Source organism: Brassica rapa, chromosome A03, assembly GCF_000309985.2.
Source record: "Brassica rapa cultivar Chiifu-401-42 chromosome A03, CAAS_Brap_v3.01, whole genome shotgun sequence".
In the NCBI taxonomy this organism is placed as follows: Eukaryota; Viridiplantae; Streptophyta; class Magnoliopsida; order Brassicales; family Brassicaceae; genus Brassica; species Brassica rapa.
Genome location: NC_024797.2, coordinates 20379912 through 20398445, shown reverse-complemented (window position 1 = coordinate 20398445; position 18534 = coordinate 20379912). Strand labels below are relative to the sequence as shown.

General features: G+C 37.1%; 5 protein-coding genes across 7 annotated transcripts; 3 read left to right on the top strand and 2 right to left on the bottom strand.

Moving 5' to 3' along the window:
- Window positions 1–316: 316 nt before the first annotated feature.
- Window positions 317–676, top strand: LOC103860009 (40S ribosomal protein S19, mitochondrial). Its single transcript, XM_033287364.1, has one exon. It carries the CDS (start codon window positions 317–319, stop codon window positions 674–676), a length of 360 nt encoding a protein of 119 aa, XP_033143255.1.
- Window positions 677–2458: 1782 nt separating this feature from the next.
- On the top strand, window positions 2459–5017 carry LOC103860008 (adenosylhomocysteinase 2). Its single transcript, XM_009137617.3, has 2 exons — window positions 2459–3204; window positions 3955–5017. The coding sequence occupies exons 1-2, from the start codon at window positions 2494–2496 to the stop codon at window positions 4699–4701; spliced, it is 1458 nt and encodes a 485-aa protein (XP_009135865.1). The 5' UTR covers window positions 2459–2493; the 3' UTR covers window positions 4702–5017.
- A 435-nt stretch (window positions 5018–5452) lies between these two features.
- On the bottom strand, window positions 5453–12030 carry LOC103860006 (probable acyl-activating enzyme 16, chloroplastic). Of its 2 annotated transcripts, none has more exons than XM_009137615.3 (17): window positions 10606–12030; window positions 10207–10407; window positions 9629–9743; window positions 9331–9418; window positions 8871–9195; window positions 8627–8776; window positions 8436–8503; window positions 8246–8351; window positions 7953–8111; window positions 7783–7836; window positions 7619–7717; window positions 7280–7417; window positions 7001–7160; window positions 6837–6916; window positions 6604–6752; window positions 6430–6487; window positions 5453–6325 (listed from the first exon to the last, which is right to left on the bottom strand). In XM_009137615.3, exons 1-17 carry the CDS (start codon window positions 10753–10755, stop codon window positions 6233–6235), a joined length of 2193 nt encoding a protein of 730 aa, XP_009135863.1. In that variant the 5' UTR covers window positions 10756–12030; the 3' UTR covers window positions 5453–6232. The 2 variants fall into 2 exon arrangements, with proteins under 2 accessions (XP_009135863.1, XP_009135864.1); XM_009137616.3 differs by having other exon boundaries at window positions 7619–7699.
- A 229-nt stretch (window positions 12031–12259) lies between these two features.
- Window positions 12260–14237, bottom strand: LOC103860005 (probable glucan endo-1,3-beta-glucosidase A6). Its single transcript, XM_009137614.3, has 3 exons — window positions 14073–14237; window positions 12650–13996; window positions 12260–12511 (listed from the first exon to the last, which is right to left on the bottom strand). Exons 1-3 carry the CDS (start codon window positions 14128–14130, stop codon window positions 12474–12476), a joined length of 1443 nt encoding a protein of 480 aa, XP_009135862.2. The 5' UTR covers window positions 14131–14237; the 3' UTR covers window positions 12260–12473.
- Window positions 14238–14478: 241 nt separating this feature from the next.
- Window positions 14479–16494, top strand: MYB1 (transcription factor MYB114). 2 transcript variants are annotated; one of them, XM_009137612.3, is made up of 3 exons: window positions 14479–15110; window positions 15536–15665; window positions 15817–16494. In XM_009137612.3, exons 1-3 carry the CDS (start codon window positions 14858–14860, stop codon window positions 16313–16315), a joined length of 882 nt encoding a protein of 293 aa, XP_009135860.2. In that variant the 5' UTR covers window positions 14479–14857; the 3' UTR covers window positions 16316–16494. The 2 variants fall into 2 exon arrangements, with proteins under 2 accessions (XP_009135860.2, NP_001289192.1); NM_001302263.1 differs by having other exon boundaries at window positions 14923–15110; window positions 15838–16374.
- Window positions 16495–18534: the final 2040 nt, after the last annotated feature.

Below are 18534 nucleotides of genomic sequence, written 5' to 3'. Positions count from 1 at the left end.
CTGGTTTAATAGGCCGTGGGACACAGATCTGCTGGTAAACCGGTTTGGTTCCAAAAACCGGGTTTAATAGAAGAGCTAAACCCAAACATATAGATCAAACCGGTTTGGTTAGAATCGCGACAAGCCCTAACGAGTCTGCAAAATCGACGACGACGACGAGGGACGTGCTCAGTCATCGACTCCCAGGTTTTGATTTATGATCTCTTCCCCACTTTTCGCATTTAGGGTTTCTCCACGCCATAGAAACTCTTTTAAAATGGAGTGTAGACATCTTGAAAACTGTCTGAAATGGGATTATCTTTTCCAGACATTTAAAATGGCTTTCTGCACCAAACTCGACTTCTTACAAAACACAAGTGTTCCAGTTACATCAATGCTCGGTTCACTCCGTTACATGTCCACAAAGCTCTTCATTGGTGGCAATAAGGTGGTGAGCCGATCTGTATGGAAAGATCCGTTCGTCGACGCGTTCTTGATGAAGAAAAAAAACGCAGCTCTGAACAGGAAAATATGGTCGAGGAGATCGACTATTCTGCCAGAGTATGTGGATTCGTCTGTGAGGATCTATAATGGGAAAACTCATGTGCGTTGTAAGATCACAGAGGGGAAAGTTGGGCATAAGTTTGGAGAGTTTGCGTTTACAAGAAAAGTGACCAAACATCCTAGAGCAAAATAAGTTCTTGAGAGGATGCTCATTTTTCGATAAGATAAGAAACTTTTGTAAGCCATTGATCACTGAAAGTGTTTTCTGTTGTTGTTCATGATTCTTCTGCTGATACAAAATATGTTGACCATAGCACACTTAGGTAGAGATTTTTTGAGATGTAGAAAATCAACTTTAAATCCATCATTTTATCTACATGAAGATAGTTATTTGACAATGATTTCAATTAGTAAATAAAATTCAAAGTTCAAATTTAATTACTAAAATTATAGCAAGTAAAGGAATCAGATTACATCACATAACTACTCAAAGTAATTAGGCGTTTTTGAAATATGGTAAATATACAGCATATTTAGTTTAGGATTAATTAAAAAAGTTGTATAGGATGTCAGTTAATCTCGAATAAAAAATATATTTTCTTAGTTTCAAAGTGTTAAAACATATATTTGAAAAGTACTACACTAAGCAGCCAACAAATTGACATTTCAACAAGAAATAGCAGTGTGGAGTATAATCACGTTTAAAAGAAACTTTTGGGAGTGTGGTAGTTGAGATTGATGACTATTCTCACCGAACCACAAAGTGCCAAAAGTTATTTTGGAATGCCGATTATGGAGTTCGTAATGCGTGGCCCTTGCAACTTCTAAGTTCTACACAAATAGATACCGTGTTCGTTACAGAAATGTGTCTACCCTAGCCTTGAATCCACACTTGCCGGTTGGCCAAAGTAGAATAGAAGATATGTTTAAAGTTTTAAGAAACGAAATCTACAAGATGTCATGTGAGTGACCGCGGTAATAACACATTTTGCATAGGGTAGACACTAGCTAACTATTGAACTTCATATAGAATTATAGACCACAAAGTATTTACTATCTAATATCTACAGTCATTTTGCATACATATCTTAGATTTTTATGAATATATACCAATTAATCATAATAAAAATATTATTTCAATAGTTCACTATTGTCAGGTTGTACAAATGCTGATGATATGATTGGCCAAATGATGAAAAGTGTTGGCTAAAGATAAAACAAACGAATGAGTAATTTAAAACGTAAACAGAGCGACAAGTCTACATGTGTATATATTTTTCAAAACTGATGATCAGATGAAAACATTTAGAATAAGTATTTTTGTTCTATTTTCATATGGACATATCATATCCATGTAATATATATCTATTTTCCTTTTGAAACATTGTTGTTGTTGTCTTACTAGTAGTAACCAATACACAATTCATTAATTATACTAATACTTTGTAACATCCCGAGTTATGATATGTGAAAAAGGCTTAAGAGAATTGATTTGACTACCTATGTCACCAAAGTTGACTTACCTTTTCCGGAACACATCCTGAAAGAACTCCAGAGTTAAGCGTGCTTGACCTGGAGTAGTGGAAGGATGGGTGACCTATCGGAAAGTGATTCGCGATAGCGTGCGAGTGAGGCCAAAGCATGGGAAAAGGTCGGGTGGTGATTGCAGGATCAGTAAACAATGATTTCGAGCCTTTGGAAAATTAACGAACCGACCGTCAGACGGGATAGGGCCCACGGGCCGAGAGAGCGGGCGTGGGTGGCCCATTAGCCGTGGGCGGGTCGGGGCGTTACATACTTTTTCTCATAAGTGAAATCGAAAACAGAATTGCCACCTTTTAGGAAAATCTATAAACAAAACAAAGAAGAAGAAAAGTCTAATTCTTTTACCAGATCCACCAAATTCTCCCCACAACTAATCTCAGCCATCCATCTCATCTCCCGCGTTAATCTATTTAACATCACTCGCTACCTTTCGTTTCTCCTCGCACACTTGGAAAAATTCAAACAATGGCGTTGCTTGTGGAGAAGACGTCGAGTGGCCGTGAGTACAAGGTCAAGGACATGTCTCAGGCCGACTTCGGCCGTCTCGAGATCGAGCTGGCCGAGGTCGAAATGCCTGGGCTCGTCTCTTGCCGCACCGAGTTCGGACCTTCTCAGCCCTTCAAAGGCGCTAGAATCACCGGTTCTCTCCACATGACGATCCAAACCGCCGTTCTCATCGAAACGCTAACCGCTCTTGGCGCCGAGGTCAGGTGGTGCTCATGCAACATCTTCTCCACGCAAGACCACGCAGCCGCCGCCATCGCTCGTGACTCCGCCGCCGTGTTCGCATGGAAAGGAGAGACTCTTCAGGAGTACTGGTGGTGCACGGAGAGGGCTCTCGACTGGGGTCCGGGAGGTGGTCCTGATCTGATCGTTGACGACGGTGGTGATGCTACTCTCTTGATTCACGAAGGAGTTAAGGCTGAGGAGATCTTTGCGAAGACGGGTCAGGTCCCTGATCCGAGTTCTACTGATAATCCTGAGTTTCAGATCGTGTTGTCGATTATTAAAGATGGTCTTCAAGTTGATCCCAAGAAGTATCATAAGATGAAGGAGAGATTGGTTGGTGTTTCGGAGGAGACGACCACTGGTGTTAAGAGGCTTTACCAGATGCAGGAGACTGGAGCTCTCTTGTTCCCTGCCATTAACGTCAATGACTCCGTTACCAAGAGCAAGGTATGTCTTTTTATTCTGTTCCATTATAGTTCTGCTCTATAAGAGCACCCCCATTGGGAGTGCTCTTTAGACTGGATCTGGCGTTACAGTTTGTAACGTACTGTGTACAATTATTAATTAGATCTGCACATTTGTTTTTTTTGCTTTAATTTCGGTTTTATTAGGGGAAGACATATAGAAAAATTTCAGATATCTATAAAATTTGGTTTGCTTTGGCTTTTTTATTTGATTTTGGACCTTTTGGTAAAAGGCCATTTGGTAAAAATACTAGGAACATGCTAATAAAATAATTCGGACTATTTGGATTAAAATATCGTGTAATTTAAATTAAAATATTAGAGTTTTTCGGTTTTTCGAGTAATTCATTTTTAAAATAATATTTGATATTTACGAATTTAATTTTTGGTTCATAAATTCTACTTTTAAGTATATAGTTATTTTTAAACTAAACTACTAACACTTTTAAGTATGTAAATTATACTTTGGGTATTAAGGTGTAGTTTCTGTTTTTAGGTTTAGAAAAACATGAACTGTTCGTATACGTATGAGTTCTTGACCGGTTCCTGTTTCGGGGTTTTCAAGTTTGATTAGGTTTAGTGTTTTGGGTTTCTGTTAAAATGCTCAGGTCTAATGTGATTTTTCATTTACCAAAACACGGTTGAAGTTGTGTTTCACATATTTTGAAACAAAATCTATGTTTCTTCAGCTGTAGTTCTGTAGTTGTATCACTGATAACTGAGCTGGTTGCAGTTCGACAACTTGTATGGATGTCGCCACTCTCTCCCTGACGGTCTCATGAGAGCCACTGATGTCATGATCGCTGGAAAGGTCGCTGTTATCTGCGGTTACGGTGATGTCGGAAAGGGTTGTGCCGCAGCCATGAAAACAGCTGGTGCACGTGTGATCGTGACTGAGATAGATCCAATATGTGCCCTTCAGGCTCTCATGGAAGGCCTCCAAGTCCTAACCCTTGAGGACGTCGTCTCCGAAGCTGACATATTTTGCACCACCACTGGAAACAAAGACATCATCATGGTCGACCACATGAGGAAGATGAAGAACAACGCCATTGTCTGCAACATTGGCCACTTTGACAACGAAATCGATATGCAAGGACTTGAGACCTTCCCTGGTGTGAAACGCATCACCATCAAGCCGCAGACTGATAGGTGGGTGTTCCCCGACACCAAGTCAGGCATCATTGTGCTAGCGGAGGGTCGTCTGATGAACTTGGGATGCGCCACTGGTCACCCGAGTTTCGTGATGTCGTGCTCGTTCACCAACCAGGTGATTGCGCAGCTTGAGCTATGGAACGAGAAGTCGAGCGGGAAGTATGAGAAGAAAGTATATGTTTTGCCTAAGCACTTGGACGAGAAGGTTGCTGCACTTCACTTGGGAAAGCTCGGTGCTAGACTCACCAAGCTCACCAAGGACCAATCTGACTATGTCAGCATACCCATTGAAGGTCCTTACAAGCCTGGTCATTACAGGTACTGAGAGAACAAAGGACTGAGCGTTCTTCGTGTGGTTTTTATGATTAGGCCATTTGAGTTGGTTTTGGGTTTGCTCTGGTTGAGGAATGTGAGATATTGGTCTTCTGAGGAGGTTGACCAAATATTTGTATGAATAAGGAATTGTTGTTCTTGGTTTTGAGAGGCTTGTTTTTTGTTTTATATTTTCTCAAGATAAATTAGTTTTTGTTTTACACTGTTGTTAGGCTTACTTATGCGATGTTCTGTTTACCAGTTAACTTTTCGAACAAGTGATCAAACAAGATATGTAAAGCTACTTTCGGCTTTAATATCCTTTGTCTGTTCTGAATTGTATACTGAGATGGTCAATCCAAAAATTCAACTTTTGACCTTTGAATCGCCTCATCATCATCTTTTCTGAATAGCAAGTTAAAGTATGACAAAACCTGAAGTAGGAAACAAATGGTGTTAGATTATTGCTGATGGCTTACTAAGTGAACTATGTATATTGGTTTTTATAAAGACAACATACAAACTAAAGCCATGTCTCAGCTGAAATTCATATAAAATTGAATAGGGTAAAAGAAGAGTTTATTTCAAAATGGACTTTGAAGTGGAAAATGGAATGCGATTAAAATGCTTTAGAAATATATCTTTTTGAAAAATCAGTACATCAAAAAAGTGTGTTTTTGAATTTCTCACATTTTAATGAAATTTTGGCTTAATTTTTTTAGTTTAGTATGAGTCAGTTTGTTTTTGTTGTAGATATATATATATGATCTCACATATATATATATGTGAAAAACGACAAAACTAACATACATCAGAAGTATATATATATGTGGCAAATGGCAATGCGTGAGGACGAACAAACGAGGAGGTGATGTGAGATCATTTAGAATCACGTCTGCAACGGTAGATCTTAGAGCAACCTCTAGTGTAGTGATTGCTCGGCTGAGGAAGACAAGTTTTGGTGTAAGAGTGGCCACGGCGAGCTCTCCCACAAGCCGGCTGGTCTTTTTTGAGAGCTCCGTACGATATCTGTTTCTTCTCCTCCATGAACCTTTGGCTCAATGATGGCTCCATCATCGTCATCACTTCCTCTGTCTCTAACAAGCTATTGCATGGAGGTTCGTCGGCACGTGCAAGGCAAACGAGGCTGATCGTCAACGTGATTGTCACCAAAATATTAGAGTGTGTTTTCATTTGTCTCTGAGTGTGTCGGGATTGGTAAAGAGAGTGTGGCATATAACAAGCAGGGCAATAAATGCCTATATTTTGGTTTGTTACGTTCATAGTAAATAGATTCTTGTTGCTTTGCGGAAACCCAATTATTACTCGAGAGATCTCTACCTAACATGGAGGCCATTAATATTGTCCTTGCTAATTTAGTACAGAAATCATCATATTAGAGACATGTGATGTGATATGTTAGAGATATATGATATAATGAACATGGTACCATTAACTGAGATGGTTTTAGTCACTTTTACTATTCCGGAAGTTTATATCAACAGCTAAAGCTTGAAAAGAATAGGATGCTAAAAATGTCTAGTCTACTTGTAGAGTCTAGCTATCTCATCCTTATATCGATCAACCACCTTGTCCCGTCTTATCTTCATTGTAGGTGTCATGAAACCGTTGTCTATCTGCAATGATGTTCATACAACATTCGCATGAGGCTCAATCTTCCAATCACAAATGAAGGGGACATCAATGAAAAGTTAACCAAAAAGGGTGATAAGGATTGTACCGTGAAGGGCTCTTCCACGATGAGAACTGGACCAACTTGGAATGAACATTCTGATGTCCTGCATATAGAGTAAAACTTGGTTTTCAACTTTTTCGGGTTGAGGTATACATTCTGCGCAAATCTCAATATCATTTTAAGAAATAAAAATATATTTCACTAGGGTTGAACCATTACCATTTCCTCAGTTCTTCGTAGACCATAGACGTTAGCGTCTCCTTGCTAAGTTCGTTGACTTCAGGATCTACAGCTGAAATTTTGTTTTTGGCTACTCCTTCTGCTGCTTCTTTGTTTGGGATAACAATAGCTCCAAGGCGGCGTTGATCCTGAGAAGCAATCAAATAAGAAAAAGTAAATAAGTGAAATATATCCCATACTGTTGTTCCTAACTCAAAGTCTCTAACAAGTACCTGTCCGATAACTACTATTTGTTGAATCAAACTGCTTCTCAAGGCTGCTTCTTCAATCTCCAATGGTTCCACATTTTCACCTACAACGATCAAAGTGCATATATCAAACGTTTATAGCATTACTCTTGAACCTGTGAAACTACCTGCTTGCACATATGATATACCTGTGGAAAGGACAATGGTGTCCTTGGCACGGCCTTCAAGAACGATGACACCTCCGCAGCTACGCCTCCGCCCTGTTGAATGATGAGGCGCTATCCAACCCATGTCTCCAGTATTAAACCATCCATCGTCATCTATAACTTGCTTGGTGGCCATTGGATTCTGACAAAAATCAACAGAAAAATGAATTAATATGATCTAATCATCCAAAATACAGAGGATATTTGGAGAAAATTAATTCACAACTTTGTTGTAAAATCAGCAGAAAGTCAGTGTTTTACCTTATAGTAACCTCTCATAACTGGTGGGCCTCTGACTTTGACAATGCCTTTTGAACCAGGTGGAAGAACATTACCAGTCTCTTGATCTACAATTTTGAATTCTGTGTCTTTAATAGGATGCCCGACTGAGCCAAGAACCTTCATATAAGAAAACACAATATTAACTAGTTGACATACTCCAAGAAACTATATAAGATCATAATAAACATAACAGCAAAAATAATGAGTGATTATATATAAAAAGAACACATAATAGATAGGAGAATTTGTAATGTCCTCTGAACACTACTTTACTAGATGCGAGCTTATACTGGTATTGAGGTAAGAGCTTAAACTTACATTACAGCTAATCCTTCGCGCAGAGACAACCGGTGAGGTTTCTGTCAAACCATATCCATTTTGTACATTCACACCGATGGCCTGCACCAAGAATAAACTCTGTTTGCATGGTAGATAATAAACGTTTATCTCTAACTTCAAGAAACAATATTGGTTTGTCTAACCTCAAAAAACTTGTCAATATGCATAGGTAAACTACCACCTCCACTAACACCAGCCTGGAGAAAACAAAGAAGTCATTCTCACAATATTTTTGTTGTAAGTAAACTGTTTTTTTTTGGGCTATAGATATAGAACTAAAAAGAGAAAGTGAAGTAGAGTGTTGTAATACTACCTTTGTTATTCCAATAGACGAGCGGATTTTTTTGTGCACAAGCTTTTCAGCCAACATATGCAATGGCCACAGGACAAACGCAACTACCCTCGCCCACAACCAATCCACCAAAGCAACAATATACACTGGAGGCTTTTGGTTCTTTGTCAAACAAAGACCCTGAACATCAGAGAGCAAAGAAGTTATCATGGCTCCAAGCATCACAAATAGGAACAAGCAGAGACATTCTTTTAACGGGAAAGATTAGGCAGCAAGAAATACTAAAAGAGGCGACATCATCTGTGGTCACCAACCTCATAAACTCTTCTCATCTCCGTATATGCTAGGCTGATTCTGATCAATGAAAGCGCCAAGAACTTACGAACAGGGGAGCTTGTTGAAATTTGCTTTTGAATCCCGCTGCAACTCTCAGAAGACCGAAAAATCTATTTAGCTTAGTAAAAGAATCTTGTGAAACAGTTTTACTTGTAAAGTAGTATATACCTGTAGAGTGTCTCATACACTAAAGGAACTGAGATAAGATAGTGTGGTTGATACCGCTTGAGATCATCCTATACCAAACATAAAAGGAAGATCAAAAAAGAAATATGCAAAAAGTTACATCTTCTTTCATTTTAAGATTAAGATGCTTATTTAAAATTTAACTGTGTAACATATAGCATAGAGAGACTTACCTTTAAGAACCTTATAGAAGTATACTTCTGCTCAACTCCACATGTAAATATGAAGTATTCACAAGCCCGTTCATAAGCATGCCATGATGGCAGCATACTTAGAAACCTTTCCCCAGCTTTAGCAGGTACAAATTCAGATAGGTTTCTTATCTGTCAAGTAATCCAAGAAACAAATAATTTTTTCAGAACCTGGTGTAGCAGACTCAGTATTGTGTAATGATGACATAAAGATTGGTTTAAAAACCTGGTGTAACAGATTCTGATGTGTAAGCATAACACCTTTTGGGTTACCAGTAGTTCCGCTGGTATACATGATCGTGGCTGTATCATCTGGACCGATGAATTCATATTCATACTTACCAGCATCGTTAGATCCTGCATGTTCTGCACGTCTCTCCTGCCCTAAGTTTTTGATTTCGTTGTAACTATAGACTGGTGTCTGCCTACTTGATGTAGCCAAGGAAGATTTGTCCCCCCATAGAAGAATCACAAATTTTAGAGATGCCTTGTAAGAAAATGTATCAGCAATGCGGTTGAAGAACTCAGGGTTGTCCACAACCAGACCTACACTGCAAGACAAGCCAATAAAAAGGTAATTGAAAAGACAAATAAGAACCAGCAGCTACATGAAATCAAGCAGAACACATAACCAAGAACAATAACAAAGTGCAAATTCAACAAAGGAAGAAAAGGTTTAGGTGTACCTATCAGAATGACAGTATATATGCAATAACTCTTCAACAGAGGATCTTGATCCTCTGACAACATTGACTGCTCCTGTCGCCATTATCCCTGGCATAAAGTATTAAAAATTATACAATACGCATCTCCACAGATCATTGGTTGTCTCTGGAAATGACCAAGATGGTTAACGTGTAAGGTAAGTAATGATAAGGTCAGTGTTGGTGGTCTAATGGGATCACCTAGTAACGGTTAAGGCTCAAGCACTAAGCAAGTTATGTAATGGATATTGAGTTTTAATATAATCAACTACGTACGTACCTTGATCAGCAACAAGCCAGCGACAGGAGTTATCAGCGAAAAGTGCAATCTTCTCATCTGCTTTCACTCCAACTGCTCGCAAGCCCTCAACAAAGTCCAATATTTCTTGTTCCAGCTGCAGTTTTAAGATTATTGAAATGAAAATCATCTTAAAACAACCTATCTAGTATAATAATTACCAACCTATCTTATCACATAACAAGAAGTAATTATGAGGCAGATGCTGAAACATAATTGGTTTATAGAATCCTAAAGTGAAAAAGATAACAAACACCAAAGGACATGCTACACAGTACTCATTAGAAGGTATAAATATATTAACTGAAAACCTCTGTTTCAGAATGTCTAGACAATACAGAACTAATATATGAAGAAATAAAGCTGAATGCCAATTTATCCAGGATTTGAAAATCAATCAGAAGCATAGTTCACTTAACAGTAAGGTGATTAAATACGTACTAACTCCTACTTGAGCAGAAAAAAACCTCTGTTTCAAAACCTCTGTTTCAAAGGAGGAGGATCTTTACAAGTGAGTCACGCAATGCTTTGCAGAGGAACTGATAAATAAGAAATTTTACCTGTCTATACGTGAAAGTGGAAGGAGGGTCATGATAGGGATCAACCACAGCAACTCTGTCGCCGTACTTCTCCGCAGATGATCTCCATATATCTGGAACAGCCTTCCATTCATTAGATCTCAAAGCAGCAGCAGCATCACCCCCTGGTACTGTTAAGCGTTCCAAGAAGGGTGAACAACGTCCTAGCTCCTTCTCCTGAACCTATAAGAAAAGTAGACAAGATTTTGATGTTATAAATCATTCAAGAAGGCTCAAAAAGTGATTTTAGCTTTCGTAAGACCTAAAACTAGTCTGGTTTAGTGCAACCGCTATAGTTGACCACCCCAAAAGTCAACCCTCCGCAAGATATTATTTAACAAAAGAATCGGTCAGAAGTAGAAAACAAGAAAGGGAACTCGCCGTAGACTCGCAGTGAACTCGAAATCGCAGGCGTGAAGGAACACGAGTTCGGCGGCTAAAACACTTGTAACTCCCAGAATCTTGAAACTCACGAGGAGAGGAGGAGAATCTTGAAACGAGAACCGATGGTGCCAGAGACGTAGACGTCATGGCTGAGAGAGAAGAGGAAAGAAGTTACTGGTGTTGGCGTGAAGATGAGAGGAAGAGAAGGAGAGAGAGATGACGAAGCAAGAAACATAGAAAAGGACGAGAGAAGCGTGACGATATTGTGATTACGATTTTCACAGGAATATAAGATAAAAGAAATGACCAGTTGGTAGGCACCGCTGCAGAAGCATGGCAACTTCTGAGTTTTACTAAAAGAAAACAAACAGAGTCGATACTTGCACAATTTTAAGATTTTTTATTTATTTTATCACCATTCTCTTACAAATTTTTATTTTATCGGTGCATCTCTTAACCTTGTAAATTTATTAGATATGTGAAAACCATGATGTTTAACATATTTAATCTACCTATAATTAAATGTAACACCCAAATTTGGTGGTTGTTTTATAATTTTATTTCCCAGATATAATAGTAGAAAATATTTATTTTGAACTTTACTATATTTGGAAAGAAAATACTGCAGATTAATTCTTTGTTTTTGATTAATTCTTTTTTTTTAATGTTATAAAAATTTAATGTGAACTTGTAAATAATGAGAATTAAGTGTGTCCAATATTTAATTTATATTTAAACAAAAATACTTTTATGGGAATTTATTGATGTTCTCTTAATAAAGTGTGCAATCTTTGGGACTTAAAAAGGCCAAAGAAGACAAGAACTTTTTTTTTTCTAAGAAAAAGGTGGTCCTCTCATGAGACTCCACTTTACGTTTCTAGTTTGTAGACCGTCTCATGGCTCCTATCGTTTGTGGCGCACATACTTCAAGAGAGATGGCCTTTCTTTCCACCGAAACAAGAACAATCTCTAAACGTGGCCTCCGCTTCTCCCGCAAGCGAAGCTAATCGCCTCCCAAAGACAAGATCAACTATTGATTGGTTTTCTGAACTCTCACCGTTCTTTGGTGCTTCTTTTTTCTTTTGAGTTTGTGTTATTAGTAAATGTGTAAGGATTAAAGAAGAGTAGTTGGCACTTGGTTGGCTGGTTCAAAGGAGACGTATTGTCAAGTTATTGACTCAACATTTGTAGATATAATACTCATTTTATTGAATGTTAAAATTTATTCCTAATCAAGACAGATGTCTATACGCATGGCAACATACACAAATATAAGAACTTATCTCCATTTTCTTCAATCTTTACATATATTTAGCATCTTACTCTTACGGATCTGGGTACAACCTATTGAAGCATGCATTGCTTTGATCCCCAAATTTTTTTAAAGGTTTTTTATATAGACATAGGCCCCATAGTTATGAATTTTTTTATCAAGGTTTTTGAAAATGTTTCAAGCCCTTAAAATTTCAGATTCGCCTCTGAAACCAATCTAGCAAAACTTAATGTAGTTTTACACTAAAAAAAAAAAACTCAATGTAGTTCCCGACTTGGTGATTGTATATGCTCTGGTTCAATTCGTTATAGTTTTTCCATGATGTCTTCTATCATTTTCTCACTATATTTATCACACATTAATATATTACCAGATAGATAAAAAATGAGAGATGTGTAATCTTCGTTTTTAACATATTAGTAACAAATTTTCGTTGTTTATTCAATCTTTCTCAACAATAGAAAACAAGGAGTAAAAACTTCGAATAAAAGGAAATTGATAATTATCAAGAACAAGATTTGACTTGAAAAATACTAATGATCCAGCTTTTGATCCTTCTCCATACGCCTTAGTTTTGACTCTTGCGGAACTCTCAAAGGGTAACGCTAGGGAACGTGCAATGTTCATTTCCTGTAGAAAATAGTCATTAAAATCATAAAATGTATTTAAATGTTCGTATTGTGTTCAAAAAAAAAAAAAAGTATTTAAATGTTCGTATGTCTAGTATTTTCTTGTTAGAAACATAATGAAGTGTTTTGAGAAACTCACCTGGATTGGTCGTGGTCTCACGCGCCAAGCCATTGAAGTAACACCGAGAGCTTTGGTTCCGGAACTGTGCCCAGTACGAGCTAAACGCATAACTTGCATGCCAAGTAAGCGAAACCGGTGCGTAACACTCTCTTCCCGGCGCCAAAGCTGCACACGTTGCGTTGCTTTGTCCGCAAGCAAAGTTAAGCGCCTGCTGTAACTCCGCCTCGCTGGCTCCTTCAACCGCCACACACCAGACATTCCCCTTGAACGGAACATTGTTACTCGGTTTAGGCAACGAACCAGGACTAGGAACCGGTCTTGTCCCGCTGAAATCGATTTCGTAGATCTGTGTACCGTCAGGATTCAAAATTCCCCAATGCCTCTCTGTTCCCGAACCGGGTTTCTGGTTTTCATTGAACAACGAGAACAAAAACGTTGGTATAGGTGAACCGGGTCTAGCCGGTGTACCGAGCGGCGGGTTTGCAGTCATCTTCTTGATCAAATTCCGGTTATATGTTGCCGCGTTGAGAATGTTAGCTCCGGTTTCGTCGATATCACCTGAATTAGGCCACCCGGTTTCAGAAATTGCAAGCCGGACGTTCGGATAACCGAGCTTGGTCATCGCGAAAATAACCGAATCGAGCATCTGGTCTAGAAGATTGGTGTAAACCAAACCGGTTTGGGGGTCGGTATAAGTCGAATTCGATTGGAAGAGAGCGAAATCCAAAGGGTTGTTAACCGGATCAGTGGACCAAGGGAAGTAAGGGTAAACATCGAGGAAGAAGAAAGAGTTTGTTCCGTTGAGAAACTTCAGCAACGGTAACATCACCAGAGCGGCAACTTCTTCCCGGAACGCACCGCTCGACGGAGGAAAGCTCGTTCGAAGAACATCCATGGCGAGTGGTGTCCCCACTTTGATGTTGTGAATCCCTCTTGCTCTAAGAGAGGTAACGATTTTACGCATGGCAGGGACAAGACTCGACCAGGTTTGCTTGTCTTGATCAGAGTTGTTGCTGAGAATCTCGTTGCCGACGAGGACGAATCTGATTTTTGTTTGTGGGTAGTGAGCAAGGACGTTGGTGTTGACCCAGTTGTCTGCGGCGGCTTGATCGGCGCCGATGGGAATGATATGGTTGTTAGGGACCATGATTGTGACGTAGAGATTGGTCTGAGAGAGGACCATTAGGGTTTCGGGGTCGGCGTCGTAGAGTTTGACGTGGCCTGCGTTAATGGATTTGATGAGGTTGATTGATTGGTAAGGAGATGGGAGATTGTTTCCAAATCTTCCGTAGTTGATCCCAATCCTACTTGCAAGTGATAAAAATGTTTTGTTGTTCGGTGAACCAATTGCGTAGCGACAAGAACCTGTGAAAAGAAGACAAGGTTGTGGTAAGTAAAGTGTCTTTGGTCAATGAAATATAATATGTGCAATGAGACTTACTTGACAGGACAATGAGAGTGAAGAAGAACAGAGCAAAAGAAGCCATTGGAGAAGACATGCTGTTGAGAGGAGAGTGGTGAGTTGGATTTGGGATGAAGGAGAGGAGACTTGTTAAGGGGGTATTTAGAGGAGATTATGGGTTTGTGTTTAAGGGATTAAGATATAATCATTCATGCAAGAAAAGCGTTTCATCAAACTATTAATTGTTTCTTGAACGCTCACAGTTCTTTGTGTTTCTTTTTGTTTGGTTTTTAGTTTTGTGTCTTAGTGAGTATTAGAGATTAAAGAAGACTGGTTGGTTGGCTTGTTCAAGGGAGACCAAGAACCGCTGTTACATTATTCACTCAAAGTTGTAGATGTAATGCTGACTAAATTTTGGTCCAAACTTTCAAAGCACAAATACTTTTTTGTTGAACATTTTGATAAAATTTATATGAATTTGTGACTTTTATTAGAAAATAAATAATTTTAAAGTTATTATATTATAATGTTTGAGTTTCATGCAATGTTTTATATCCGTACCCCATCTGTTGTTAGACTATAGACCCGACGATCTATATATAATTCAGTTTGGATTTAATGATGAAAACTTATTAATTAAAAATCTGATAAAAATTCCACAACCTGCTATTAACTCGCAATATGATACCGGCTGATCCGATAAAACTCTAATATTGATAGTGATATTTTAATATGAAGAGATAATTTAACAAATTAAGAACGAGTTTCAAAAAAGAAAAAAAAAAAAGAGGAAGTGTGGATATCAAACATGCACGTCACTGCCTATGTCCCTCACGTGTATATATATAGTCCTCCAGGGATTTGTGAAACCACTACTTATAAACCTTTTCCCCTTCTTGTTACGTATAAATTTTACAATAATTTTGTTAGATAATTTTAATATCAATCTTTGGTCCATGGAGGATTCGTCCAAAGGGTTGACAAAAGGTGCATGGACCGCTGAAGAAGACAGTCTCTTGAGGCGATGCATTGATAAGTATGGAGAAGGCAAATGGCATCAAGTTCCTTTAAGAGCTGGTATGTTACTTTTTTTCTTCTGCACACACACATATATGTACATATGATCTGTATACATATAATTAATCACTATGAAAAATTTCTTTATCTTTGTCTACTATTCGGGGAATTAATTAACACATGGCTGCACAAAGCAAAGTTTTTCTTTTTGTCATAATGAACAAATCTTTGACTCATGCTTTATGCGGTTGTTCATGAAAAAAACATTCATGTTGTTCATATTAATTATGTCGCACTTAAACGAAGATCTATAATTAAGGCTTTTACTTTCGCTGACAAAGCGAAAAGATACCAACAATTTTTTTCGATTGTCCTTTAGTACATGAATTCAGTGACATTTTCTGTACGAACACGTGTCTTTGTGTGGAAATAATATATAATTTCTGTTAGTGTTATTCTTCGTGATAAAATTATTGGTTTTGTAGGGCTTAATAGGTGTAGGAAGAGTTGTAGACTAAGATGGCTGAACTATTTGAAGCCAAATATCAAGAGAGGAAAACTTAGCTCTGATGAAGTTGATCTTCTTCTCCGTCTTCATAAGCTTTTAGGAAACAGGTTTGTATTCTTAAGACAAAAATTCAACTTGTATCTTGTCTAATGATCCATAAGATATATATATATATATATATATATATATATATATATATATATATATATATATATATATATATATATGTATATCCAAATCGTTCAAATGCATGCTTAGGTGGTCTTTAATTGCTGGTAGACTACCCGGTCGGACCGCTAATGATATCAAGAATTACTGGAACACCCATCTGAGCAAGAAACATGAACCATGTTGTAAGACCAAGATGAAGAAGAGAAACGTTACATTCTCTTCTACCACACCCGCCCAAAAAATCGACGTTTTCAAACCTCGACCTCGACTCTTCACCGTTAACAATGGCTGCAGCCATCTCCATGGCCTGCCAGAAGTTGACGTTGTTCCTCCATGCCTTGGACTCAACAACATTAATAATGTCTGTGAAAATAGTATGACATGTAACAAAGCTGGGGAGAAGTATGAACTTTATAGTAATTTAATGGATGGAGAGAATATGTGGTGGGAGAGTTTGCTAGAGGAGAGCAAACAGCCTGACGGGCTCGTTCCAAAAGGTACGGCAACAAAAAAGGGGGCAACCTTTGCGTTTGACGTTGAGCAACTTTGGAATATGTTGGATGGAGAGACTGTAGAACTTGATTAGTGTTTCTATTAGTATTTGTTTGTCATCTGTGTGTTACTTTTGCATTTAGTGTGGAGTTGTTTTCAAATAAAACAATTAATGTTCTTTTTTTTTGTGCACAATAATTTATGTTCTGGTTGTACTTATATTTTGCAAAAAAAAAGATAATGTGGTTTGTATAAAATTTGGATTTCTTTTTCGATTTTTTTCTAAATTTTCTACACACTCGCAAAATAAAATTTTTTCTTAGAGATATACGGTACCAATTTTAAGTCAAAGGTGAGAGCGTCTGTTTCTGTTACAATATAACTCACGTTAATCAACATGAGTAACCAGTAAATAAATGGTTACTGTTACAATATAACTCACGTTAATCAACTAGATAATTGTTAGATGATTAGTCCCAAGAAAAGTTCATTAAATCCTAAGTTTTGACTCAATAAACCACCGACATAACTAATATTCAAAACAAAACATAATATTTGTAAATACTTTATTCCAGACTTAAACAACACTGTCCTATTATCTGAGTTTGGTTAAAATAAACAAAGAAGACTCATAAGAAATTTGCAAATATAATATATGTACTTGCCAAAATTTATGAATCTTGCCAGGATATCGAAACTGACCAAATCCTTTATATCTATCATAATCACTTTGAATACTGCTTTAGTTTTAGTTTTGATCCATCATTAGTTTTTTTAAATTTCTTCGCATTATTTAATGTAGCAAGGTTACCCAAATGTTTTACAATAAGTCATCCTTAACAACAACGTAGAATCACACATATTATAATCATTTATCAAATACTTAATCACTCATACTATAATATATAGAATCATCGCCAATTCAAAGTATGTCCATTAAAAAAAAAAGATGTCCATTAACGTTTTTTTTTGTAACTTCAAATTCTATTAACGTTTTTGCATATACGACTTTGAACATGTTGGAATTTGCTGGGTCCATTCGCAAGACACGTCTATTCTTTCAAGTCTGTAAAAACCAGTCAATCGCAAGCCTTTTTTTAGCAAAATCCATGAAACGTGCTAAATACTGATACACTATTATTATTGTATTATACATTACCCATGCATACATCAAATGCAATTTCAACGGTTACCATTACTATGCCTGTCCTGTCGGAATGATGCATACTTTTCCGTATGTTATATCGCTATTGCTTCACTGATGCGCTATACAGGTATGCTATATAATTAAATTGGTACATGACAACACCAATTGGGAACGGCTCTTGATTGCTTATAATAGTAATAATAAGTGGTTCTTTTAAGAGGAGCGATGAACAAAGATACAAAAAAGTTGGTGAAAGTTTCCAAGAAAATTTGTTTTCCTCCCATGCATTTATAAATAACCCCACAGAAAGGGATCGTACTTGTAAAAATGTTTAATACATGATGTCGATAGTTTTTTTTAGGGGTATGTTTCAACCATTGTTATAAAAAATTGAGATAAATTCTTAAGTCTTTCAGAAATAAAATTTTCATGGATTTCGTTATATGCTCCAAAAATTAATGTAACAGATATCTCATAAATTTAGCTCGCTTTATTTTTTATTTGTTTCAACCGAGTAATACTTTATAAATTAAATCAGTAATTAATAACTCCGGAAATTATGGTTAGAACTTGTATAATTTTGCAGTGGCATCTAAAACTTGGTTAGGGAGTGTAAAGCAATGTGATAAAGAGAAAATTTGTATTGCATTGATATATATATATATATATATATGGTAAAATTTCCTACAAAAAATATATATTTTTATTTTTTGATAATATATATATTATATAATATCAATGATTTTGAGGAACAGGAAAAACAAATCGCATAATAATTAAACTAAAATTTGGACAACGTCAACATATTCTATTGGCACGGTACACATTTTCCAAAGAAGTTGGATCAAAAATGGAGCTGCTTTCATGGAAAAGGTACTTCACAAGTGGCATCTAAAACTTGGTTAGGGAGTATAAAACAATGTGATAAAGAGAAAATTTGTATTGCATTGATATATAAATTTTGATGACTTAAGGTAAAACTAGATCTTGATCCACACAATCGTGCGGATGATTATTTTTATTTTTATACATACAAATATTTGAGTTATATGGTTAGTGGTATATAATTTTAATATTTACCATATTACTAATAGTTTACTATAATATTTTCAAACACAATAATTTTATAGTTTGCTTGCAATAATTTAATTTATTATTTCAAATTA

Bases quoted from the DNA above. Each gene is read 5' to 3' on its own strand.
- LOC103860009 (XM_033287364.1), top strand. From the start codon at position 317: ATGGCTTTCTGCACCAAACTCGACTTCTTACAAAACACAAGTGTTCCA.
- LOC103860008 (XM_009137617.3), top strand. From the start codon at position 2,494: ATGGCGTTGCTTGTGGAGAAGACGTCGAGTGGCCGTGAGTACAAGGTC. The intron at 3,205-3,954 runs GTATGTCTTTTT...AGCTGGTTGCAG, and splicing joins ACTCCGTTACCAAGAGCAAG to TTCGACAACTTGTATGGATG.
- LOC103860006 (XM_009137615.3), bottom strand. From the start codon at position 10,755: ATGACGTCTACGTCTCTGGCACCATCGGTTCTCGTTTCAAGATTCTCC. The intron at 7,837-7,952 runs GTAGTATTACAA...TGTTTTCTCCAG, and splicing joins CGTCTATTGGAATAACAAAG to GCTGGTGTTAGTGGAGGTGG. The intron at 6,917-7,000 runs GTATATCATATG...TGATCGTTGTAG, and splicing joins CACCATTGTCCTTTCCACAG to GTGAAAATGTGGAACCATTG.
- LOC103860005 (XM_009137614.3), bottom strand. From the start codon at position 14,130: ATGTCTTCTCCAATGGCTTCTTTTGCTCTGTTCTTCTTCACTCTCATT. The intron at 13,997-14,072 runs GTAAGTCTCATT...TTCTTTTCACAG, and splicing joins CACTCTCATTGTCCTGTCAA to GTTCTTGTCGCTACGCAATT. The intron at 12,512-12,649 runs GTGAGTTTCTCA...TATTTTCTACAG, and splicing joins TGAGACCACGACCAATCCAG to GAAATGAACATTGCACGTTC.
- MYB1 (XM_009137612.3), top strand. From the start codon at position 14,858: ATGTCCCTCACGTGTATATATATAGTCCTCCAGGGATTTGTGAAACCA. The intron at 15,111-15,535 runs GTATGTTACTTT...TTGGTTTTGTAG, and splicing joins TCAAGTTCCTTTAAGAGCTG to GGCTTAATAGGTGTAGGAAG. The intron at 15,666-15,816 runs GTTTGTATTCTT...ATGCATGCTTAG, and splicing joins CATAAGCTTTTAGGAAACAG to GTGGTCTTTAATTGCTGGTA.